Genomic DNA, 26,329 nt, shown 5'->3' with positions numbered 1-26,329 from the left:
ATGTCTAGACTGATAAGAAGAAGGGTTAAATTGGCTCAGGGCCTGATTGTGTTTCATCACGGGCTTGGTGCAGCTCGACACACTCTGGTGTCCTCAGGAGTAACTTTGTGGGAAAAAACCAGATGGGTGCAGGTTGTGTGTCCACAGCTGGGCTGGACACAGCCTTGTCCTTCCATTTTTTGATCCTGCAATGGGCTGGTGTGTGAGGGGCAGGGCAGGGAAACCCAGGGAGAGTCCCAGGGACCTGTGAGTCCTTCAGATCTGCCTCTGCCCTGGGACCAGGAGCAGACACAGCAGGTGAATCATGAAATCACCAAATGGTTTGGGCTGGAGGGACCTTAAAGGTCTTCTAGATCCAACCCCCCTGCATGGGCAGGGACACCTCCCACCAGCCCAGGCTGCTCCAAGCCCCATCCAACCTGCCCTTCAACACTGCCAGGGATGGGGCAGCCACAGCTTCCCTGGGCAACCTGGGCCAGGCTCTCCCCACCCTCACACTGAAGAATCCGATTGTGACCATCCAGCCAATTCCTCATCCACTGAGTTGGTCCATCTATCAAGTCCATGTCTCTCCAATTTAGAGACAAGGACATCGTGTGGGACAGTGTCAAATGCTTTGCACAAGTCCAGGTAGATGACATCAGTTGCTCTTCCCTTCACCACCCACTCTGTAACCAAAAGGCTACAAGTCCATCCCTGGCCTTGCACAAGCAACTTAAAATCATCTAAAATAGCTGGGAGATGTGGTCTTCAAGCTGTTCCACAAACAGGCCCTTTATCCAGGTGCCACACACGACCCCAGAGCAGCATTAGTGTGAGGGTGGGGAGAGCCTGGCCCAGGTTGCCCAGGGAAGCTGTGGCTGCCCCATCCCTGGCAGTGTTGAAGGGCAGGTTGGATGGGGCTTGGAGCAGCCTGGGCTGGTGGGAGGTGTCCCTGCCCATGCAGGGGGTGGGACTGGATGAGCTTTAAGGTCCCTTCCAAGCCAAACCATTCCACGATCCTATGATGATTCTATGATCACGTTCTACCAGGTGTGTCACAGAGGTGAGAACCTGCCTGGCACAGCTCATCCCACCCCCAAACCTCGTGCTGCCACTTCCACCACCAGACTAAGATGAGCAGCAACAGGAAGAGCTCCAGGTTATGAGGGGTTGAATAAAGCCATAGGAGGCATCACCTGCAACGTAGTGACTTTCCTCATCTCTGGCTCAACGTGCTACAACCCTTGTGGGAGGAAGGGAGAAAGGGACTCCTATCAAAACTGAGGTGATGCTTAGAGGAGAAAAACCAGGACCTGGGCTCTGCTGGGCTGTGCCATGGACATGCTGCATGACTTTGGTGGAGTAAAGACACAAAAATGTCGAGGCTCAGGAATGCCAGCACCTCCTGAGATGTATGAACTGCCTTGGTTACAAGGAAACACCTTGACTGAAGGGAAAAAATGTCTCTGTTACATCTAGTTAACCCTGTGTGCTGAGGGTGCTTTGGGAATGATCAGTGGGGACAAGGAATTGACCTTTCCCTCCACGCAAGGATATCCAATCCACACTTCCTGACCTCCTGGTTGGCCAAAAACATGACTCCAGCCATCCCCATCACCCACCTCCACGTCCCTGAAAGGCAATGGGATTTCACCAGACCTCACCCCAAGCTCTGAACCTTCCCTGCTTTCATTTAAAATCACTTGGAATTGGGAAGAGCATTAACCTGGCAGGTCCACCAAGCTTCCAAGCTGGAAGGGGTGACTGTGGCCAGAGCTTGCTTGCAGCTCAGCAAAACAGATCTGCTGCATCCTGGTGCAGGTCAGTTCAACTCCATGACTCCAATTCTTATCCTGGAACTGGGAATATGGCACATCCCCAGCTCCCAGGCAGGCCCATGGAGACACTGCTCGTTTGTTGGGATAACAGGAGCCAGGTGAGTCCCCCCTGGATGGGGCTGCCACATTTCCCTCCAAGATTTCCTGGATAGAAATATGAGCACATGCTCTGCACAGCTTGACAACCAACGTGCAGCGAATCCAACACATCCTGGACGTGTTGGATTTATTTGCTGGGCACACATGGACCATCTGGCCAGCACATGGGCTTTGGGTTTGACATCTCCAGGAGGCATCTGAGTTAGTGTGGATGCAGCCAGCAGCTGATGGGAGCACCAGGGGGAAACCTGCCCCTGGCATCCCAGCAGAGGATGGGGAGATGCCCGAGGGGCTGATCCAGACCTGTCCTAGAGCAGGGATTTCCAGGCTGAGGTAGAGTCAGAAATACCAGGCAAGACCCCAACACCCCCCCAACAAACTTCAGAAGAGGGCACCTCTGAGGAAACATACAGGAATCCTGACATCTATGCATTGAAATCAGGAATCAGCTGCTTGCAGAAGATGGATTTCCAATGGGAAGAAAAAGTATTCCTGGGGAAGCAAACCACGTATATAAGCAGCAGGAATAAAGGGAGGGTGTGACCCCGATTCTGATCCCAGCCCTAAAATCATCCAGGCTTCAAGTCGAAGGAATTCTTCAACAACCTCAGAGCAGTTTTCCCCCAAAGCCTCCTGACCAGAATTCCAAACCCTCCCCACTCACAACCACCATCAAGCCTGGAAAGGGCTCAGCACCACCAGCCCCACCACCAGATTGTCCCTGTAGCTCAACACTCCATCTGCAGCCAACATGCTGAGCTCTTAACCAAATTGAGGGGCTTTTAAATCTGGTCTCCTGGGCCTGATCCCACAGACCTGGATTCACCAAAACCAATGGACTTCAAGGAGCTTTGGATCAAAGCTTTGTGGTAATTTACTTATCTCATAGAAGAGCTTAATTAACAACTGTTTGCAAAGCACTTTAGGATCCCTGCGTGGAGAGCACGAATTCTTGCTTTCGGCCCCGTTGACAAAGCAAAGAGGTTTAAAATCAATGACAGCAAATGGATTGGAGGGACAGTGGCAGCCACAGATGGGGCTGCAGCCACCAGCCCTTGGGCAGGCTCATTCCTGAGCCTGTTGCTGCAGGAAAGGGCTGGCACATGGAGCTGCTGGGGGGGATAGTGGGCTCAGAGCCCACCATGGGGTGGGAGGGGTCCTTTTCCAGGGACTGGGATGCTCCTGTTTCCCATGTGAGTGGGAAGGATCCCTTCCTGCTTTCCAGGGTTTGGGATGCTCTTGTTTCCCACGGAGCTGAGAGCCTGTTGGAATGAGCTGCTGATGGAGAGCTGAGGTCTGGGTGCTCTCCTGGTGATGCTGCCCCAGCTCCAGCCCCACGTGAGATGAAGAAAAGCCTAAAAAAAGACATCCTGGTCCCAGGCAGCACTTTTGTTCCCAGGCTGCCCCCACCAACCTTGGCTTTTCCCAGCACTTTGTGGGAACAGGGATACTCCCCCAGCATGAAAGCCTTCCTAGCAGCTGCCAGTTTTCCAATCCCTCCTTTCCCAGACCCTGGGTACTTTCAGGGGGGGGGTGGGGGGAAAGAGGGATGCACCTCTGGGAAGTGCCCAGCTTTGCTCTGCGTGGATGACACAAATGAACCTAGAAACTTTCTCTGCTGCGTTTGCTCTTGAGGCTGGACCTGAGTCGCTGTTCTGCCTGAGGACAGGCTGCTGGCACCACCTCAGTCAATGTCAGCTTTATTCTTGCCTTCGACAGGGCTTTCTGTGACAAGCCTCAGTGCCCGGGTTCCCCTCCCCGATGGCTCTGGCATCGACAGCAGTTGCAGTTTGCAGGGTTTTTTTTTCCTTTCCTTTCCTTTGATCACTCTGCAACCTCTCGCCAAGGAAAGGGGTGAGGAGCACGTGATGCTGCTGCACAATCCCAGCCCCTCTGCTTGGCAGAGTCTTCCCTCCTCCCTGCTTTTAATTAATACTTTTTTTCTTCTTTTTTTTTTCCTCCCTAACGGTGATTCAGGGGATGTGGATTTTCAAACCTTTGGAAAGAAGAACTTTTGAACCAGAAACTCTGTGTTTCTGCCAAGCCCTCGGGGAGGGACGTTTGCAGAGCGGACACACTCCTGCACGCTTGACACCCGCAGCAAAACCCCCCCCCCCACTCCATCCAACACCCCACCTGGAACCAAAAAACTCATAAAAATCGCAAAATTGTTTGGGTTGAAAGGGACCTTCCACATCATCTATCTAGTCCAACCCTCCCCTGCTTTTACTCCCCTATCCAGGGAGCTGCAACCATCCAAACCCCCAGGATACGAGCCCCAGTGTCTATTCCAGCTCATCAAGGCAACTCAACTGGCAGCTCTAACTTTAACCTGAATTACTCTTCAAATCCAGCTTCCCCAGAGGGCAGCAATGCCAGACAGTAGGTAAGATCATTCCTAAGCAGTTGCTATCACCATGAGGAGGATCAAAGTCTTGGTTGGAGCCCAGCTACGCCCCCAAAATATTATATGAACTGGAGAGGCTGCTATCAGGGACCCATCAGGATTAGTCATTGCCCATCTTGCCAATTCTTGCAGTTTTTCTATCAGCATTCCTGGTTGCCTGAAATTCCCAGCTCCCTGACTCATGTGAATCTGTGCAAGTAGGAATTTCATGATTTCAAGTAAGTTACTCGAGCCTGTGGCTGTGCAGGGAAGTGAGGTGATGTAACTCAAGTGAAATCCAGAAGCCTCAGGAGAAGCGAGAGAAAAAGAAACCCCCTATTCATGATTTTTTGCAGAGTCAGACTAAGTTTTTGAGTCAGTTTTATGATTTCTGGGCCTGGCTTGTGCTGTTTGAAAGCTTGGAGCTGCAGCTCTGAAATTCTGGTTTTGTTTTGTCGGAGTTTTTTCTTTTCCTTTCACTTTAAGATTTCAAGGGGCACTTTCTCCTCCTGAAAGCTCCGGGGCAGAACTTAAAATGGAGGTTGGAGGCAAAACTGTGCCCCTAAAATGACACCACAGCTACAGACCAGGCATCTTCATTGGCTTCATGAATGAGCTCAACCTCTGATGGATGAAAATGCTGCTCTGTGACTGACAGGACAAAAACCAACGGTTCCCAACAACATTCCACATGCTTCTGTGCACAGATGCACACATGAACACACACCCACTTTCTGCACACACCTGCATCGAGACACACATGCCCACAAAACACTTCATGTGAAAACCCATGGGCAGTTTCTGTAGAGATTTCAGGGAAATGCTTCCCCACTTGCAGGCTCCCTTGATGTGGCTGCGTTTTGCACGCACACGCCTGCAACACGTGTGCTCACATGGACACACACACAGTATTTTGTCATGGTTTCAAGTGTGTGAATGAGCCACAGGCAGCAGGGGTGTGCAAGAGGAATGTGTGTGTGTGTGTGTGAACATCCCCACATATCACTGCACATTTTTGTCTGTGTAACCTCCATGTGGCACATGGGACCAAGCATGTCTGCATTAAACCAACACTCTGTGATGTGTGTGCATAAAGGGCCACTCTCCATCATCTCACAACACAGACTCCACCTCTTCAACGAAGGAAAACATCCCAAACTGCCAAACTTTCACAAGTCCCATCACCGTGCAAAGATTAAAACCAAAACCAAGAGTAAGAATTCATGACATTGTTCTACAACCGCGACCAAAAATGAGCGACGTGAAATGCAAACAGCATCAGGGGGGTTCTTCTGTTCTTAGTGTTCTTAACTGTGCATTTCTCTGGGTTTTTTTCTCTTTTTTGAACACCCACAACACACACAGCAAAGCCCCTGTCCCCAGGCAGCTCCATTCCAGGTCCCAAAGCAGAGGGAACCTGCCACCACCAGCCCCACCAGCCGGTGTCCCAGCGTCTCCCTGACTTTGTGCCACGGCTCAGGAAACCTGGACACCCAAACAAAATGAAAGCAAAATTCCCGTTCCCAAAAGTGCCTCGGCAAACTTGCAGGGAAAGCTACAGCAACACCTTACCGTCTGAGTCAGTGGATGAGACATTTCCTTGTGCTGGGTGCCCCATCTGCTTAGTTCATCTGCAAGCTGAGATCTTCTGCTTGTAGACCCAGGAGAGGAGAGGAGGGGCGGGGGGGGGATGTGTGGGGAAGAGAGAGCAACCTTGCTGCAAGGATCTGAGACCCAGAGAGAGAGGAAATCATACCAAATACAGTGGGGGGTAGAAAATTCCGGCCTCGGTGACAAGGCATCAGTGCCACCATCCCCCCTTCCCTGCACCCGGGCTGTGTCCCCAGCCAGAGCCGCAGACGTCGCCTCTGCCAGAGCTGCAGCGCGATGTGGCTCGATGGGAGCCTCGCATCTCCCTGCATTGTCTGTCTCCAGTGGAAGCTCCGAAAATCTCATTGCATGGGAGAGACATCTGGTTTGATTCAAAGGGAAGAAAGGGGAAGAGGGGAGCAAGGCGCGCACACACACCCAGAGCGCAGCCTTGCTGGCGGGGAGCTGGGAAGCTATTTTCAATGCTTTCCCTCTGCGCTAAATCCCTCCTCATTTCAATGAGAAAAGCCAGCCCAGGGAGCTGGGCTGTCCCATGGCTCCCCCCCAGCAGCCCCAGTTTGCAAGGGGGGGGGGGGTTTGCTGGGGCAGGGAGCCAAGGGTGGGGAGGCTGAGACCCTGCCAAGCCTCGCTGCTCCTGCAGCGCCGCAAGGCCTGGGGGTGCCGGGGGTTCCCCTTCTCCTCTCTTTCCATGATTCCCGGTGCTGCTGGATGTGCCGTTTCGGCCCTCAGATGTTTGGGGGTTTGGCTGGGGGCTGTTCCCATCACCTGGTCTAGTGGGAGGTGTCCCTGCCCATGGCAGGAGGGTTGGAACGAGTTGATCTCTAAAGGTCCCTTCCAACCCAAACCATTCCATGATTCCATGACAAGACCGAAGCCCCCACGTTTGGGGGCACCCAGCACTTCCTCAAAGGCCATGTCCCCATTCACACGAGGATGAAGCCAGCAGGCTCCCTGTCCATGGGAGGTGGGTTCTTCCCTTCAGGACCTCCCCATCACGCCCAGCCCCCTTCTCTCCACCAGTCACCCCATGGACTCTGGTGCCACTGTCAGTCTATGGCCCGAGCACCCTGGGGTGTCGCTGCCTCATCACCACTTCTCCCAAGGGTCCCACTATCCCAGTGGATCTCTCCCAGCCCTTGACCTCTTCACAGCACCCCTCACAGGTGGGCAGTGGCAGGTCCCCACACAGCCCCTTCTTGATGGGGTGTGCATTGACAGGTCCCCATGCAGCCCCCCTCCACCCATGACCCCTCCATGCTGGGGTGCACATGGTGGGTCCCCTTTCCACCCGTGGCTCCTCTGTACCAGGGTGGACGCTGTTGGGTCCCCACACACATCTCCTCCACTTGTGGCCCATCCTTGTCTGGGTGTGCCCAGTGAGTATCCACACAGCCCCCTCCACCCATGGCCTGGCAGGTCCCCCTGCATCCCCCTCCACACACGTCACAGAGGATCATGTCCCTCCCCAGCTCCCTCCACCCATGTCACAATGGGTCTCCCCAAGTCTCCTCTGCCCATGTCACAGCAGGTCTGCCCCTTTGAGCTCCCTCCACTCATGTCACAGTGGGTCCCCTCAAAGCCCCCTGCACCCTTGTCACAGTGGGTCCCCCTGAACCCCCTCCACCCATGTCACAGTGGGTCCCCCCCGAAGCCCCCTCTACACATATCACAATAGGTCCCCACGAAGCCCCCCTGCTCATGTCACAGTGGGTCCCCCCCGAAGCCCCCTGCACCCCTGTCACAGTGGGTCCCCCCCAAAGCCCCCTGCACCCATGTCACAGTGGGTCCCCCTGAGCCCCCTCTACACATATCACAATAGGTCCCCACGAAGCCCCCCCTGCTCATGTCACAGTGGGTCCCCTCAAAGCCCCCTGCACCCCTGTCACAGTGGGTCCCCCCATAGCCCCCTGCACCCCTGTCACAGTGGGTCCCCCCCAAAGCCCCCTGCACCCCTGTCACAGTGGGTCCCCCCCAAAGCTCCCTGCTCATGTCACAGCGGGTCCCCCCGAAGCCCCCTGCACCCCAGTCACAGTGGGTCCCCCCGAAGCCCCCTGCACCCCTGTCTCAGGGGGTCCCCCCGCGGGCCGCTGCCGGAGGGGGTGTGTGCGGCGGCCGGGGACTACATCCCCCAGCAGGCTGCGGGCCGGGGCAGCCTCCCGCTGCGCCCAGCCGCCTTCAAACAAAAGAGTTTTGCCCCCGCGGGGCTCCGCGCCCCGCCGGCCCCTCCGCACACCCCGCCGGCGGCTGCGAGCCGGGGGCGGAGGCGGCGGCGGGGGGACCCCGGCGGGCTGGAAGTGCCTGGGCGAGGGAGCTCGGGTTACAGAGAGAAAGGGGCTTGGCCAGGCGGAGGGGAGGTGGGCGGAGGGTCCTTTTCTCTGTCTGTTTCTCTCCCTCTGCCTTTTTTTTTTTCCCTTCTCCCTCCCGAGCTCTTTGTGTCCCCCCCCCCCCCCCCCCACTCCCCTCCTCTCGCTCTCACACCCCCCCCCCCCCTCCCCAACCAACCACCACCACCCAACCCCCTCTCAAGTCTTTGTTAGCCATGCCTAGCCTGGTAGTACCAGGGATAATGGAAAGGAACGGGGGTTTCGGCGATTTAGGCTGTTTCGGTGGGAGCGGCAAAGACAGAGCGCTGCTGGAGGATGACCGGGCGCTGCAGCTCGCCCTGGACCAGCTCTGCCTGCTGGGGCTAGGCGAGCCTTCCTCCTCCTCCTCCTCCTCCGCCGTGGTGCTGGTGGAGGACAGCAACAACAACAACAATAACCCGCCGCCGCCGCCGCCGCAGCAGCCCCCGCCGCCGCCGCCGCCGCCGCAGCAGCAGCCGCCGCCGCCGCCGCCACCGCCCCCCCCGGCCCCGAAGGGCTCGTCGGCGCCCAGCGCCGGGGCGGCGGAGCCCAAGTTGTGCGCCTTGTACAAGGAGGCCGAGCTGAGGCTCAAGAGCAGCTCCAACACCACCGAGTGCGTCCCGGTGCCCAGCTCCGAGCACGTGGCCGAGATCGTGGGACGGCAAGGTGAGCACCGGGGACACGGCTCCCCCCGCACCCCCGCCTGGACGCCGGTCTGTGTCCCCCCCCAACCCCCCACCCCCGCCCCCCACCCTCGGCCGGGCCCCTTCCTCGGGAAACTTCATCATCCCCGCGGCCGGGAGGGTTGGGGACCGCCCCGCCGGGGGGCCCCGCCAACTTCCCCCGCCGTTCGCCCCTCGCCGCTCCCTCCCTCCCATTGTTCGGGGCCGGGCACCCCGGCTCGGCTCCGCCGGGGACAAAGCGGAGGGGACAGCCCGCCTGCCCTCCCCCCGGGCGGAGCGGGACTCCCGGGGCTGCGGACGGGTCTCTCTGCTCTTCTAGCAAGGAAGAGGGGGGGGATTTTCTGAGAGTGAGGGGTGGGGGGGAATCTATAGGAATGCCTGCGTGGGCTTGTCCGCCTTGTCTGCACCGGAGCCCCGAGCCCCGTTGCTCCTCCGGTTCTGCGAAAGAGCCGTTCCTGGACCGCGCTCCCCGCCCTCCTCCTTGGGGGGGAGGGGGGGGGGGAATAAAAATAATTTAAAAAAAGAAAAAAAATAAATTCAACATAAAGCAGGAGGAGGAAAGAAGAGCGCGGGGCTGGGGGGTGCCCGGTGCAGCCCGACCCCGGTTCCCCGCGCCCCGACGGGGAGACAACAAAACAACAAAAAAAATCCCCTTTGTTGGGTTCGGCGGAGCGAGGGGGTGTGGTTGTGCCGGGGCTCGGCGGGGCTGGCGGGCCTAGCAGGGGGCCAAACAACCGATTCATGGAAGTTGAACTCCTTCTGCCACCATGTGACTGGCGGGGACCCCGGAGAGGGCCACCCGTCCGTCCCGTCCCGTCCCGCGTGGGCCCCACACGCCCCGGCCCCGCCGCTGTGACCGCGCTCCGCCACAGGGATGCTTTTGTTCTCCTTACGGCTCCGTTCGGAGCGAGGTGGAATGGAGGAGGGCTTAACGAAAAATTATATCTATCTATCTATCACTATCTCTCCACCACACCCACCCTGAAGTCGCCCCTCCGGGTTCCCGAGCGTGGGGGCGAGGTGCGCTGCGGGGTGGGGGGGGGGGCAGCCCCACCGAAGCCGCCCCCCGGGCGATGCGGGACCCGTCGCGGGTTTTAAAACCTGGGGCTGGCGAGAGAAGTTTTGTGCCGCTAACAGAGGGGAAAAAAAAAAAATAATAATAGTGTGGCTAAGTGGGATTTTGTTGTTGTTGTTGTTGTTTCTCTCTAAGCAAGTAACTTGAGGCGGTTGGAAGTGTGATGGGCAGTGACTGCGGCTCCAAATCCCAGATGCTTCCTCTGGGGTTGGGAATTGGAATCGCTCGAGCAGGGGTGGGGGGGTTTGCAGCTGGACATGATGGGGGGGATCCTCGGGGTCAGCGCACCCCCGAAAAGGGTGTGAAGAGGCTGAGGTGGGCGAGGGGAAGGCAGGAGAGGGCTACAAATGGCTGATGGCTGTGCATCGTTATGCTGGAGCGTGTTAAGGGAACAATGGGGCCTCTGGAGGCTCAGCTCGCTCCCACCAGCCAAGCCAGAGCCTGTTCCCCACGCTGGGATGGAGCGTGGGCAGGAGCACAGTGGGGTGCTGACCCCCCCCCAAAACTCGGGGCGTCTGCAGCGGAGAGAGAGGACACCTCTTGCTTGGAGGTTACCCCCCCCCCCAGCCATGACCCCTGCACCGGGGAGTTGGGGAGAGGGGGGGCAAAGGGATGGTTGAGAAGATGCCCCCCCTGGGCCTGATCCTCCCCGTGATGCTTTTTACACCACCACCAACTGTGGGCAGAAACAGAGGGGCTTTGCACCAACTCTGCGCTGGCGGGTGCAAGGCCGTGGAGAATCAGGCCCCCTTTGTTTAATAAAGTTAGAAAAGAGAGAGGATTCAGTGGGCAGAATCCAAAGGGAACGTTAGATGATGCGGGAGGTGCCCGGGCTGTTTTCTTCCTGCATCTCAGTGCTGCCCCAAACTCCTGAGCAGGGGGTGTGTTTCCATGTGCTGGGTCCGCAGCGCCGTGGCCGGAGTGATGGAGAGGAACGTGGAGACCTGGGTTCTTTCCACCATTTTTCTTCTTATATATTGTGTGGGAGGGTTTTTTTTCCCACATCTGGGAAACTGGGAAATGCCAGTGGGCCAGAGGCCCCGGCGAGGCGGTGCTCCATCACTTAGTGGGTCAGATGGTGGAAGCTGCCCCCCCTTTATGGAGGGTGGGTGGGCAGGATCCTGTGTGGGTAGAAACCGGGGTTGCTTCAGCAAAGTCCCCCCAACCCCAGCTCTTTACTCCAGCAGAGATTGTGGCCTTAATGATTTTAAGGACCTATAGGAATGTCTTCCTGGGGCTTGTTTTTGTGTGGAGGGCCAGGTGATGAGGGTCTGCTCTGAGATGGAGCTGGGTGCAGGGCACCCTGGGGTGCCAAATCCTGTGCTTTCCTGGATGTTTGACCAGGAATCCTGGGAGGAACCCAGAAACTGCAGATTGTCACCCCCATAGTAATAATGCTCATGGGGTGGAGTGTTTTGTGGGTACTTGTGAACGAGGTGATGGACATCTTGGAAAAGGGGGGGGGAGGGGGGAAGTAATAGTTAAATAAAAATGATTTCAGGGCTGATAACACAGCTGAGCTTTTTCTTGAACTTAATATTTTCTGATCTGATGAACCACACTGTTCCATCATACTGTTGAAAAAGAATCTCTACCATCTTTGAAAGTGCACCTGACTGACATGGGGGGTGTGTCAGGGGCCTGGATCTGGGCACGGGGGCCTTTTTACACACGTCTGGCCACGGGATTCCCACCTGCTGTGCCACTGCCCTTTCCTCTGCCAAGGAGTGTGAAGGCAGTTGGGTATAAACAAGGCTCAAGCCCCATATATTTTTATTGGAACGTTTGTAAGTGTGATTTGCGGAGGGGTTTTAATTGTGGCAGAGGGGGTGGCTCCACTTCCAAGGAGATGCTGCAGGAGCTAAACCTGTGCCTGGCAGCTCCCTGCCTTCCCCGGGAACTGTGAACGTGCCCTAGTAGAGCCAATCGTGTGCTGGAGTTTGCGGCGGTGCCGGTTTGTGCGCTGGATTCCAGCAGCGCTTCTGCAGCGGCGCGACCGCCGGCCGGGCGGGATGGGGGGCTCACCGGGACGAGGCCGTGGGCTGCTGGAAGTGGTGGGGCTTCATGGGAAGTGGCTGGATGGGCACTGAGAGGTGCTTCTCCACCGTAATGCCCCGCGGTGGAGAGCTGGGTGGCTGGTGGGGTGTGCCAAGGGTTGCTTTGGAAGTTGAAGGAGAGAAAACCAGAAAAGGAAGGATGAGGAGAGAAAGTCGTGGCAATCCCTGCGACGGACGTTTCTAACCTCTTCCACTCTGCCCCTGGCCATGGTTGGCAATGACTTTCCTTCCCTGGCTGAAAGTGGAGCCATGACCTCCATGCATGCTCTCCTGTTGCTGCTGGGGTGAGGAGCAGGGACGTCTCTGCCTCTGTCCCAGCTCCAGCAGATCATTTTCTCCTTCCCTTGGTGCATGTCAAGAGTGTGAACTCCAGCCGTGCTGTGCTTGGGTGGCTGAACCTCCTGGCGTGTGGTGTGCAGGGTGCTCCCTGGTTCTGGAGCAGGGCTGGGCCTGGGTGGTGCCTTGAGGTGCTTAGTGACTCTTGTATTTTGCCCGCCAAGTCTTGTTGCAGGCATCTTCCCTGCAACACCCCTTCTGGGACTGCACGTGTTCTCAGAGCTGCTTGCCAGGGTGCAAAGACAAAGCACTGAAGTGGTTTGCAGGTGTTTTGTGAGGAGATGGTGGGGCACAAAGGAAGTTGCACAGGAGATGCTTCTTGCAACCCAAGGGCATGGGTTGAGGTGGGAGAGGTGCTGGTAAGGGTGTCTGAAGGTATTGTGCTTTGGACGTTCTGACTGTGAACTTAGGGGCAGAAGACCTCGGGCACTGAGATGTCCAGGTTCTTCCCTGGAAGGCACCAGAGGCAGGTGTAGATCAGCCCGATGAAAATGCGTATCTGACTTTTCTGCCAGTGTTCCCACTGACAAACTGGGCTGCTGTCAGTGGAGCCAGGGAAGATGCTGTTGGGCTCTAAGAGGAGGACTCATTTAAGGCTGGACCTTGTAATTAGGGAGTCATGGTCATGGTTCTTTGTGTGCCTGGTGTCTGCAGCCGTGGGGAGAAGGTAGAGGGTCAGTTTGGCTTCCTGCTGCATGGAGCACAACAGTGCAAGCTGCCTGATCCTAGCAGGTACCTTCCCTGGAAGAGCATTTTTGCTCTCATCTTCCGTAGTAGCATCCTTTGTCACCTGTACCCAGAGACACCCTTTGATGAAGCATCTCCCAGCCTGCTCCAACTAGCCTGTTGTCAACAGGAATGAGATTATGGGAGAGAGGAGCTTAACGTAAATTGCTCTTCCTTAGCAAGGTGAAGTCAGATAACGAGAGGCCCCACTAACACCAGGTGATTGGGCTCTTTGTGTAGCTCCAAACACGCTCCAACGCTTCCAGCATTTAAAAATAGTCCAAGGAAGCCTTTTTCATTGAGGAAGTCTGATGATTGCAGCTCCCCCACCCACCATGTGGAGGTGGATGTACAGCATCCGAGAAGCAGCGAGGGGGTCAGATCCTGTCGTTTGCTTTGCTCCACGTACATCTTGGAGCTAAAGCCACCAGGGTCTGGTGGGACTTGAAAACCAACCTCCTTAACGCTGCTCTAGCAGCTTGAGACGGGCCTTAAAGGGAGAGAGAAATTGCAGTCAGTGTCAGATTGTTATGAAGTGTTAATGAGAATCCACCTGAATTTACACCAGGGAAAAGTGCGGAACAGGATCGACTTTGTGCGGTTTGAACTGGAGGTGGGAGGAGAAAATGGGTCTGGGAGAGAGACAAAGGGAATTTTCTAGGGAGACACGCACGCTCCGTGCATCCGATCCATCCGGCGGCTGGATGCCGCGCTGACCGAGTGAACCGCGGCGCAGCCGGCCGGAATCTAGGGCAGTGGGAAAGCGTTGGGTGGGGGCCCCCGGTCCTGCCTTTGTCTGCCGGTCCCACCCACCACCCACCCCCCAGCCTCGTCCCCGCGGTCCCCGAGCGTGTGCAGGATTGTGGCGCGCGGGGGGCACGGGCACACCCACCCGGCGTGATGCATCGCTGGCCGAGAGCGGCTGCTCGTGGCCGGGGGCTTCCAGCCCGGCTTCCCAACTTTCCTCCACCACACAAGAAGGCAACGATGGTCTGGGGCAGCCTGGGCTCTTGCTTTTGGGTCGCCTTGATTTTATCCCCCACCCCCCCCCCCGCCCTTTTCCCTTCTTATTTATTTTGATTTATTTTCGTAAACAACTTTCATCGCTACGGGAACAAAAAGCTGAAAAATCGCCGCGCTGAAACGAGGTGGTTGCTTCTCTTCCTGGTGTGATGGTGTGTTGGGTTTTGGGGGTTTCTTTTCCTCCCCCACTTCTTGTAAACACAACTTGCATCATCAGTACAAAGAAAACCTCAGCGCGAAGGGGTTTAGTTGGTTGCTGCTGGTCCTTTTTTGTGTGCGTTTGTGTGTGGTTTTTGATGCCACTTTCATCAGATGTTCAATGCAGCAAAATCTCACCCCCCAGATATTCAGGAGGGTTTATTGGGGATGTTCTTTGTGTGCTTTTCTTTAAACGTGGCTTTCATCTTAAATGGGAAAGAGGGTGCCCCACCTTAGCAGAGATATTTGAGGGCTGTTTATTTTTATGGTCCTCTTTAATTTTATGACTATAACAGAAAAAAGACCCAAGTCCTAATTTGCCCTTAGGTTCTCTTGTATCACACCAGCAATGTCAGAATGTCCTAAGTGGGGTATTTACAGGTGTAATTTACACCATCACAGTGTAAAGGTGCCTCAGTGTAAATGAGAACAGGGCTAAAAATCTTTTGTCTGTAGAGGTAATTGTGTATCTGACGAAAACAAGAAATGTAAGGACCTGGAGTGATTTGTGTGGTGTGGTTTTTTTTTTTTAAAATAACACCAAACAAAACACAAAAAAAGCCCAACCAAAATAAAAGAAACCACTTCAGGGCTGGATCCTCTGCTGTGAGGTGGTGCAGCAGCTCTGGTGCTTGCAGGTGGAGCCCGTGCTTCTGGGCATGAACTGGAGATGTGCCGGTTGGTGCCAGTAAGACCCTCTGGGCTGCGTCAGGATGTACCTGAGCAGGATCTGGCCATGCAGGTTGACAGTGAGTTTCACTCTGAATTTACACTGGAGTGACCCATCCATGGCTGTGTTTTCCATGGCACTGTCCTTCTGCTGGCACTCACACCCCGTGTGCTGCCGTGGGCGCGTCCGTCCCGCGCGCTGCTCCGGCCTTTTCCTGCTGCTCGGGTGCAAACCCCAGGGAGGTCCCATTGGAAGCACCTTGTTGTTTTTTTTTTTACTCTAGTCTGAATGGGAAAAGATTTGGGATGGGTTCATGCAGCAGTCAGATCAGATGTATCCTTCACCCTTGTTGCCCTTTGGGCAACTGCCTTTGCTGGGCAGGTGGGCCAAGCTCTTCAAGCTTGTTCTGCTATTTTGATGGATTTATTTACCCCCTCGTGCAGGGGTAAGCAGAGAAGAGAAGGCTGTGCATCCACATCCCTGATCCCCCCCTCCCCATCTCACCCTTCCCCAGTTTGGCAGTGTCTAGACTCAATTTATTTATTTGTTTCTAGCCAGAGCTAGCTGCTCCGTGGATTAATTCCAGTTAGACAACTGGTCTGGGTGCCGGAGGCTCAACAGTCCTCCAGGGTTTGTTCCTGTGTGTTAACATTTGTGGCTTACGAGGGTAATTTGCAAAACACATTTACTTTGAGTCAATTGGCAATCAGTTAACTGAAGTTAAAAAGGAAAAGAGGTGTAGGGGGGAGGAAATAACCATACACGCCTCCTTTGCAAAATGCTTTGGGATCTGTGTTATTGGCAAAAAAGCCCAGGATAACAGGAGCTAGGTAGTGGAAACACAAGAAGAAAAGGCTTAATTCTCTCTCTAATATAAAAATCTAACTGGCAGGAGTCTGCCAGGGATCAATTAGCTGATGTCTGCACACTGCCTTGAAGAGTAGAACACTACAGCAAAGTTATGTGTTATTAGAGTTTCTACAGGTCCTTTTCTCCTCGTAGTTTTGCGTCCTTAACACCACCTGCTTAGCAAATCTCTGCCCTGTTAATGATCCACTGGGTGAAGCAGTTTGTTGGGTATTGTTTTCAAATTTCAGTGACACACGAGGAAAGCCTTTCATTAAAAAAAAAGAAAAAAGGGGACAAATTTCCTTTGAAAAAAGCACATGGGACCTTGCTATTCATCTGGCCTTGGATATAAAGGGCCACATCCTGACCTGGCTGTGCTGTGTCAGGAGCAGAGCGATGTCGCAGAAGGCTCAGCCCCTGTTTAGTTGTGGAAAGCAAGGTCAAGGTTGGGGTTGAGATGGGCTGGGAGCCTTGGCACTAAGTGGGTAAATCAGATTTAAGCCCAGCCTGATTTTAGCTGATGCAAATCATTGCAGCTCCCTTGGAAGTTGGTGGAGTTATCTGGATTTATACTGCTGATGGCTTGGCCTGGTGTCTGCACCAATTTAGATCTGCCAGAGATCTGGGCCACTGAACCTGCTGGGCTGCTGGGCTGGATGGAGTTGGTCTAATTTCCTGTGGGGTTATTTTCTCTGGTTTTTAAGCGCAGGATCCCCCATCTGTCTGTCTGTGCAAAGCTGGCTTTCCTGTCTGCAGGCCTGCACGGAGACCCTCCCTCCTCCTCCTCCCCCTGCTTCTCACACCATCGACTGCACCACGCGTCCTTTTGTCCGTTTCTAGATCCTCCCTCCCCCTCTCGCCGGGCTCTCTCCTTGCCCGTCTCCCTTCTGCCGTTTCGGGGTGTCTCTCCCTTGCCTCCACACCCTTACTCCTCCTCCCCTCCTTGGAGGGAGCACAACGTGCCTCTCCCTTAATTTCCATCACCTTTTCTCCATCCCTGCCTCCCTCCCACCCTCTCCAGCTCATGGAACTCGCTTACGTTTGCCCTCATTCATGTGTATTCCTTGCCACCGTTTCCTTCCATCTGTCCCCAGCATGGAGCCCCTGTCCTTTGTCACCGCTCTGCTTGCCTGACCCTCCGTGTCCCCTCCTTGATTGTTTCCTGTCACGCTGGGCTCAGATCCCTCTCCTCTCACACGCAGTCATTGTCCCAAGGCTTACAAAGCCGCCGAACGCAAGCCCAGCCCTGACAAACCCCTACCTGGGCTCTGTTTGCAAACCAGAGCCAGCTTGGTGCTCCTGGGAGGCCCGGGCATGGGTCACTGAGGCATCAGGCAAAGGCTGCTTCCCTCGGGGGGGATGCAGGAGGGTTGTTTCCAGCGCGGGCGCTGGCGCCAACACCCCCTTCCTTTCCACGCGGCGCTCCGGTGATATCCCTGGGGAAATGGTGGCATCTCGGTTAATCTTCCTAAGATGGAATCTCCATCTTTGGAGCGAGCGGCGTAGGGGTGGGCCAGGGAGAGCCCACCCTGCCCTGGGGCTGCGGGGGGACAGAGGTGACCCCGTGTGGTTTTATCCCACCTTCCACAGGCTCCTTGGGAGCCTTTATCTGTCATTTTCTCCCCCTGGTTTGATTCCACAGTTGTGTCGTGCCTCGCACGGTGAAGTGCCAATTCCTTGGAGTTTCTAGGGTAGTAATAACACAGGAGTGTAGATGACCATCAATCCACATCGACTGTTGTGAAACTTCACCAAAGGAAGCACTGCAAATACCCTTCAGGGTGCAAACTCAGTGGGGAGTGACACGTGAGCTCCGTTGGGTTTGGCAGTGGGTTGGGGTTGGTTTGGATTTTGGGGATTTGCCCAGCTCCTTCTCTGGGTCAGGTCTAGCATTTCCGTTCCCCAGGAATGTAAAATTAGTGGTTGAGAGGTGGGTTTAATGCTGAGTATTGCAGGAAGTTTTGCAGTGACACAAAGCAAGAAGCAGCAGTTCAGCCCCTTCCCCAGATGGGAGACTGAGGCTCGGAGAGCTGGAGCAGCTCTGAGGAGGGAAAAGTCACACTGGGTGTTGACAGCAAAGTCAGGATTTACCAGCACGTGTCCTCCACTGCTGCCAAGACCTTCTGACAGGCTGGGGGGTTTGGAGGCTCTGCCAGGGGGTTTCAGGTTGGTGCAGCCTCCTGGAGTTTGAGGAGGCTGCTCCTGAGTGCCCACGCGATGCCACGAGACGTGAGTGTGACCCGCGGGGCTGGGCGGGTTTGTGCAGCTCTTGCCGCTCGTCTGCGGCGCCTGGGGAGTTGCTCTTGCCAGCTGTGGTGGCACAAGGCTCTGTTTTTGTCACCAGAGGTGTGGGCTTTGGTCCTTGCTAACGATAGCTGGTGGTGGGATCGGTACTTTCCCCTAAATATCCCGATGTCACAAGCCCGCGTTTCAGGAGATGAGCTGCAGAGAAGTGAGTGGCAGCCCTGAACTCCCAGCTGGGAGAGACGTTGTTATTTATTAGGATCTGTATAAATAATAATGTTCCGGGGCAGGAGCTGAGGAATCTTGATTTCTTGGTTGCAGAAGCATCATTTGCAGATCATCTTGTGTTAAAGCATAATGTCAGCGTCGTATGTTGAGGAGAACTTGCTGGTGTCAGATGGTCAGAGGAGAGGGCAAAAGATGGGCTTCTTCTGGGGAGACAGGGTGGGGTGGGGAGGAGATGGGGGATCTCACAGGGGTTTCAATGCCATATCTTCTTCTTCCACGAGCCTTGAATCAGAGACCTGAACCCTTGGGAAAGCAGGACGAAATGCTCGCTCCATCTGCGCTGGTAGAAACGTGGTGCCCTAGAGAATCACATTGTTTTAATTTTTCCTAGACACCCAAGCTTAGAGCAAACCTCCCGCAGAGGAAGCCCCAGTCTGCATGGGAACTTGGTGCCAGGCTTTGAAAATGCCTTTAGGCACCAAGTGAAGCTCTTGGAGAAGAGAGGTCAGAAGGACAGCAACAGAGAGTGTTTCCAGAAGAAGTTGAGAAAACTGTGCCACAGTTGCAAAAAATATTTAGTTGCTTGGTGGCATCTTAATGTCATTTAGGAACCTAGAGTCCCACAGCTGGCTCTAAACCCCTCTAGAAAACGATTTGGAAGCCAAAACACGTTGAAAAGTCTCTTGCCTTTTTAGAAAAAGCAGAAAGATGATTTCTGAGGTGTGACGAGCAGGGGCAGTAGGCTTGGTGGGCTCCAGTCGGGTGGGCACTGATGGAAAAAGCGGTGGCAGGTGAGCTCAGGAAAGGGTCCGAGCAGCAGGAGCACCGGCGTGGGGAGGCCGGTGGCCATTGGTGTTTGATACACAAGATGGAGACTCTGGGCCCAAGGCAGCCTTTGTAGAATGGCCTCTGTGGGCAGCCTCTGCCGGGCCTTGGTTGCAGCTCCTGGTGAGCACCAGAAGGGCCTGCAGTGGGGCTGGCAGCCTGTCCCATTTCTGGCTGGTTTGACCCCAAAGGCAATGCCGACATCCTGCTACCCCCCGGCTTTCTAGCGGTACCAATGTTTGGGGTCCCATCCTCTCTGAGGTGGGGAGCCCAAATTGCTGCATCTCTGTTACTTCCCCCAGACTTGTCATAGAATCATGGAATGGTTTGGGTTGGAAGGGACCTTAAAGATCATCTAGATCCAACCCCCCTGCACGGGCAGGGACACCTCCCACCAGCCCAGGCTGCTCCAAGCCCCATCCAACCTGCCCTTCAACACTGCCAGGGATGGGGCAGCCACAGCTTCCCTGGGCAGCCTGGGCCAGGGTCTCACCACCCTCACAGGAGAGAACTTTTTCCTGATGTCCAGCCTGAATCTCCCCTCTCTAATCTTCAGAAGTGTCCCTTCAAAAGTGACCTGGGTCACACCAGATTCACCCCAAAACCTCCACAGCTGGGCAGAAGCCCCTGTGGAGGGCTCTGCTCTCTTGAGCTGTGGCAGACATGTCTCCCCTGCTGCTCCCCATGAGCTGGTGGTGAAGGGGCCGTGCCCAGCCATGGAGTTGCCATCCTTCTGCTTCCTCCTCTTGTCTCCAGCCTGTCTCGTGGCCCTGTGTGTCAGCGGAATCATTCCTGCCCCAAGAGCTGCGCTGACAAGAGTGGAGCCAGGGTGTCCATTCTTCCTTAGGGGCAACATGGTGGGGCCTGGGCCTCTGCAGGGACAGGCTCCTCACAGGCACTGCCAGCCTGTGGCTGGGGCTTGAACCCACCCACCGAGGGCATCTTGGTGCTCAGGGGTGCGAGAAGGGGGGATCTGAGGGGTGACATGCTGAGGGAAGGCAGCTGAAGGGGTTGTGTGGTGGGGGCAGCACACAAAATGGTGACAGCTGCCTGGGGGGGAACAAGGAGCTTCTGAGGGAGGGAGGTGAGGGGGAAGGTTTCTTCTGGCTTTTCTCCTCTCGGGGTTAAGGGTGAAAGGGCCTTTTCCTTGTTTTAGGTCCCCGGGCAGGGGCTGCTGAACAACATGGCAGCTCAGCCTGGTTTCCTGAGGAGAGGGCGGCAGGGCAGCCTCTCTAATCTCCCTGCCTTGTTTTCTCTCTCTTCCTCAAGGCTGCAAGATCAAAGCCCTGCGGGCGAAGACCAACACCTACATCAAGACACCAGTGCGGGGCGAGGAGCCGGTCTTCATGGTGACGGGACGGCGGGAGGACGTGGCCATGGCCCGGCGGGAGATCATCTCCGCCGCCGAGCACTTCTCCATGATCAGGGCCTCCCGCAACAAGGCTGGCACCACTTTCGGCAGCGCTCCCACCTTGCCGGGGCAAGTCACCATCCGGGTGCGCGTGCCCTACCGCGTGGTGGGCTTGGTGGTGGGCCCCAAAGGAGCCACCATCAAGCGGATCCAGCAGCAGACCAACACCTACATCATCACGCCCAGCCGGGACCGCGACCCCGTCTTTGAAATCACCGGAGCGCCGGGCAATGTCGAACGCGCCCGGGAGGAGATTGAGACCCACATTGCGGTGAGGACGGGCAAGATCCTGGAGTACAACAATGAGAACGACTTCCTCTCCAGCAGCCCTGACTCCGGCATGGAGAACCGCTACTCGGAGGCCTGGCGGGTCCACACGCCGGCGCCGGGCTGCAAGCCCCTCTCCACCTTCCGACAGAACAGCCTGGGCTGCATCGGAGACTGCTCCGTCGACCCCGTCTACGAGACCCCCCGCCTGAATGACCAAAACGACTTCAATTACGGTTACCTCTTCCCCAACTACGGTGTGAACAAGCAAGATCTGTATTACGGGGTGCCGGAGTCGGGCGCCCCGATGTGGGCTGGGCAGGAGAACACCAACCCCGTCTCGGTGCTCTTCTCGAAGCAGCAACGGTCCAGCAGCACCGGCGCCATCCACCCAAATTCACATCGCTCCCCGTCCTCCTCCATCCAGGAGCCCAATCTCTCTGGTCTCCCGAGGAGGTCGCAGGGGGAACCCCTCCAAGGGTTTTCCAAGCTGGGGAGCACCACCGCTGCCCGGACGTCTGTCTCCAGCAGCCGCGAGTGCATGGTGTGTTTTGAAAGTGAAGTTACGGCAGCTCTGGTGCCCTGTGGCCACAACCTCTTCTGCATGGAATGTGCCGTGAGGATCTGTGAGAGGACTGATCCCGAGTGCCCGGTTTGCCACGCTGCAGCCACTCAGGCCATTAGAATATTTTCCTAAAGAGACAGGGCAGGGCATTGGGGTGGGGGGGGTTGGGGGTAGGAAGGGAGCTTGGGTGGGTGGGGGGGTGTTCCAGGAAAGAAAAATGATGATGATAATAATAATAATAATAATGATAATGATAATAATAATAATAATGACATCCGAAGAACAAAAAAATGAAAGAATAAATTAATTTAAAGAAGAAGAAGAAGAAAAGAAAAGAAAAAAAAATTATTTTACAAGCAATGTATGTTATTTTTTAAAAAAACAAAACAAAAAAAAGAAGTGAATAATAAAATTAAAATGAATAGCAAAGCCAGAAATTTTGGAAGGGCGAACGATGCTCCAGCCTGCAATGTCTTTTTTAGAACAAGTTCTCTGAATGCACACTCGGATCTCGCAAGCAAAGTGGTTTAGTTCAGTTTTTTTTGGTGGTGGAAGTCGGGACTTCTCCACATCGACCAAGCCAGAACATCTGGATTGGACGGGGAAGGGAGCAGGGACGTGGGGAGGGCCCTGCCATCCTTTCTTCTCCAGCCACGTTCAGTCTTCACCTTGGTCTGAAGCCCCTACTCTCCTCCTCCCCCCCCAGGGATGTCAGCCCAACTGGGAGCTCAGAAAGAAACAAATAGAAAGAAAGGAACAACGGATGTCGGGGATTTAGAGAAACAAGAAAGAAACCATCAACCTCTGGGAACCTGTTAGAACGAGGGCACAACTGTATTACCTCAAAGATTTAAACAAATAATAATAATAAAAAACAAACAAAAAAAAAAACCACAGCAGCTAAAGAACTTTTATTGTTTTCCTTTTTTTCTAAGAAAAACCAAACAAAACAACAAAAAAACCACACACACACACACAAAAAAAAAAAGAAAATGGAGAAGAAAAAGAAAAAAAAAGATGAAGAAATAAAAACGACGCCGGTGAAACTGAAGAAGGTTTGGAAGAACCTGCTGGAATCCCACCGGGCCTTGAGCATTTATTTTGTTATTCTGAGCCACCGTGGAGTCTGGAACTTTGTCCTTTTTTTTCCTTATCCGAGCAGGGATTTGTTCATCAGACGAATCAGGAGTCACTAACAGGGTATTTCAAATCAGTCCTGAGTTCCCATCCATGGGGGGAGCGGATCGACTGCCGCGTTTCCGGAGTTCACTCTTCATCCTTCTTTTTTTTTTTTTGCCCAGCGATGCCAGCAGCAGCCACACGCACCGCACACGTGCTCACACACGCAGACAAGACATCACATTGTGCTTTTTCTTTCCTTCCAACAACGATCTGTGGATCGCACCGAAACCTAAGAGAGATGATCATGCAATACAGGCCACGAGCCCAAGGCGAAACCAACGCGCGTCCCGACAGAGAGCAAAAAAAACCCAACCCACCAACCCACCCCCACGACCCCGCGTTTCTAGGTATCGTTTTGTCGTCGTTTTTAAACTGGACCAAAAGTTTTGTTACCCAAAACCGAGTGGGGGAGGGGGGCAAAAAAAAAAAAAAAAAAGAAGAACAAAGTATTTCTTTATGGACCAAAACCTCTTCAGCTGTCCTGTACCTGGATCTTCCTGAGGTTGGCCACTTTTATATATTATATTTTTTTCAGAATGAAACAAAACAAAACAAAAAAATTTGCCTTGTCGAACATCCTTTAATCGTTTCAAGACTCCTGGTTTTGTTAAATCAGATACTTTGTAAACCTTTTTGGGAAGTGGGAGAGGATGGGCTTCGAGTCTGGCTTCTGTGCCAATGCACACGAGATGCAAGGCAGCATCTTCACATCATCAGGTTTGTTCAACCAGTCTCTGGATGCCAAAATGCTGTGATGGTAAAGATGTGTGTTGGATTAACCTATCAAGTACCTATCTAGAAATATATGTGTATATATATATAGGCACTTCACTCATCAAGCACCTATATATATATATATGTGTATATAAAATTATATATATATATAATTTGTCTCCCACCGCTTCCCCGATTCCTACCCCTCGACTTCTGCTCACACATCCCAGACTTTGATTTAGAGCTGAACCAACAAGTTTCACAACTTGGCAGAGATGGTTCTACAGAAAAAAAAAAAAAAAAAGAAAAAAAAAAAGAAAAAAATCACCTGAGTTTTCCCCCCCTTTAGTTACAGGAGACTTTAATATTCATCGTAGTAACGTTCCTGGGAACGTATCCTCTTCTGCTCAGTTGATCCCCATTTGCTGTCTCTACCTTGGTGTGTCCAGCTCCAGCCAACCCTGGTCACCAGAGGAGAGGCTGAGCTTGCCACCCTCGGGGCAGGCTGCTCCCCTGCTCTGCGTCCATAAAGACCCACTTTTGATCTTCAGATGCCAGGAGGAAGGGCTGGAAATGTTGTCCCTCCTCCATTTTGCATCAACGGTCAAATATGACGTAGGGGCAAGAGGTAGTTGGAGGGGGGGACGATGTTCCTAGGCTCTGGAAGTGGATGCTGATGTTTTGGAAAAAGTAAAACAAAATAATAATGATAATGATGCTGTGCTAAAGGGACACTGCCAGGTCGAATTTGTACTCACCTCCTCCCCAAAGCTTAAGAAACTTTGGTTCTCCCCAGCCCTGTGGTGTCCACCGGGAGCGGGTCGGGATGCGAGCGCTTCCTGGGGGGAAGGCGCCGCGTTTTGGACCCGTCGGTGTGGGAGGTGATGGGGGGGCTGGGGGTGCTGGTCAGTCCTACTCTGGGCCCCACTCCCATAACTTCCCGGGCCCACTGCTTGCCCTGGACACAGACGTGAAGCCTTCCCCCCCCCCTGCACCTCAGGGCCAGCTCTGACCATGTCCTTTCTGAAACTGGCCCAGTTCTGGTTCAAAATCTGGCTTGGGTTTGGTCCCAGTAAAAGCAGGGGAAGGGAGAGGGGGAACACTTCTGTTCCCTGGGCAGTAGTAACCTCTCCCTTTCCCTCACACCACCTCCTCCTCCTCCGTGTCCCATTCCCCTCACCCCAGGGTTGTATTTGAACCGTTCCTTGTGCAAAATTCTCTCGCTGATGTCGAGAGAACAGCTGGGGCAAGAGCTTTGGGGTGGGGGGGGCTGGGGGGGGGGGGGGGAGCCAACCACCCTTGGAAGGGGCGTTTGGAAATGTTGGTGTTGGGAATGGAGTTGGAAACTTCAATGGCAAATGCTTCCCCCCGGGGCCGATCTTGGTAGTTGAGTGACTAGTCGTTCTTGGCGGAGTGAAGTCTGTTCGTGGTCGTGTGAGCAAGTTTTTTTGATCAATGTCTTTATTTGATGCCAGGTTGTGAAGAGGTGGGTGGGGATGGGGAGGGGGGGGGAAGGAGACACCTGGGGTGGGGGGGGAACCTGTTCTAGCACTGACCCTAGGGAGTGGGGAGGGGATGGTAAAAGGGGGGGGGCTCTTTTGTCTGCTCCTTTTATCTCCTCCCTGAACCTTTAACGAGCGAAAAACGATGTAAAAGCCTCCTGCATGCTGAGAAGTGGTAGAGAAAAAAAAAATAATAAATAAAAAAAAAACAAACAAAAAACGCCTTTCTTTAAAAAATGAAAAAAAAATTTAAAAAAAAATAAGGAAAAAGAAATCATTTAAAAAGAAAAAGGAATAATGACCCAAACAAACGTCCATGCTTGTTGATGGGAACCAGAGAGGGGCTGTCCATCTGTCCAGGCAGTGGGAAATCTGCCCCTCTCTGCAGAGAAGGTTCCTACTCAAGTCTCCAAGTTGGCCTTTAATAAAATCTTCAGTTCCAATAACCTTTATATATATATATATATACACACATATATATATACATATACATATATATTAAAAGAAAGCTTGATGTAGCAGTTCTAGTTTAAAATGAATAGAAGTATTTCGGCCCCTGTTTTATTTTGATTTCTCCTTCCCCCACCCCCCATCCTGCTTTCCCCATCCTCCCCCTACCCACATCCTCCCCCCCCAAAAAAAAAAATAGACAACAAACCCAACCAACTCCATATTTTGATGTAGCAACTTTGGAAGAAAGGAAAACAGGCGCTGTAAATGCACTGAGAGCTACCTCTGGCCTGAGGGAGCAGCACGGGGGGCTCGGGCAGGGTGGGAGGGCTGTGGCCCCCCCAGGAGAGCTGCCCCCCACCCCCAATTCCTCCCCCAGCCCCTCAGGGAGCACCCAGAGAGGGGCAGTGCTGGGCCCTGCCTGTTCACATCCATGGGGAGCTCGGTGGTGGGGCTTAAAAACAACAAATTTGCATAACTTTTTTTTTTTTTCTCTCTTGAAATATATGTATATATCTAAAAAAACCTTAAAAAAAAAATAAAAAACGAAAAAAAAAACAACAAACAAAGGAGAAAAATGCCCATGACCTTAACTATTTGCTCTGACTTGTATCTTCCTTGATAGGTGACTAAAAATGGCTTGTTGGTCTAATTCACCAGCAATAACGTTCACTGAAGACAGAGCCCTCCTCCCTGCACCCTGCCCTTCTCTCCAGCCAGTGTCCCCTTGGGATGCCTTTGGTGACCCCCCTGGCAGTGCAAATAGCCAAGACCTTCACCAGCCCTGGCCACCCCTCCTAGAACTCTTTGGGATAACTCATTTTTGGGTGCTAAATGGACCCTACATGCACATGAGGGAGGTGGGAGACACGTGGTGGTGGGACCCGGCACATGAAGCCAGGTCTCCCCCAGCCACCAGGGTCTCCCTCCCTCTGGTTTAGGAGCAGCAAAACCTTTGCAGGGAGGTGGTCCTGGAGACCCCCATCCTGCAGACCACACGGGGGGTTAGTTTTATGGCTAGTGGGTGGGCCACCACAATGGGGCTGGGTGCTGGCAGCGGGTGGTG

At 54.1% G+C, this 26,329-nt stretch overlaps 1 protein-coding gene across 1 annotated transcript; it reads left to right on the top strand.

Moving 5' to 3' along the window:
• Positions 1–8,455: 8,455 nt before the first annotated feature.
• On the top strand, positions 8,456–21,547 carry MEX3A (mex-3 RNA binding family member A). The gene is made up of 2 exons (XM_051641031.1): positions 8,456–8,924; positions 20,442–21,547. Exons 1-2 carry the CDS (start codon positions 8,456–8,458, stop codon positions 21,545–21,547), a joined length of 1,575 nt encoding a protein of 524 aa, XP_051496991.1.
• Positions 21,548–26,329: the final 4,782 nt, after the last annotated feature.

This window comes from Apus apus, chromosome 27, assembly GCF_020740795.1.
Source record: "Apus apus isolate bApuApu2 chromosome 27, bApuApu2.pri.cur, whole genome shotgun sequence".
Lineage (NCBI taxonomy): Eukaryota > Metazoa > Chordata > Aves > Apodiformes > Apodidae > Apus > Apus apus.
This window is presented reverse-complemented; position numbering and strand designations above follow the sequence as displayed.

What these genes read in the sequence shown, in the direction of transcription:
- MEX3A (XM_051641031.1), top strand. Translation starts at nt 8,456, where the DNA reads ATGCCTAGCCTGGTAGTACCAGGGATAATGGAAAGGAACGGGGGTTTC. An exon ending in CGAGATCGTGGGACGGCAAG is followed by an intron (nt 8,925 to 20,441) that starts GTGAGCACCGGG and finishes CTCTTCCTCAAG; the next exon opens with GCTGCAAGATCAAAGCCCTG.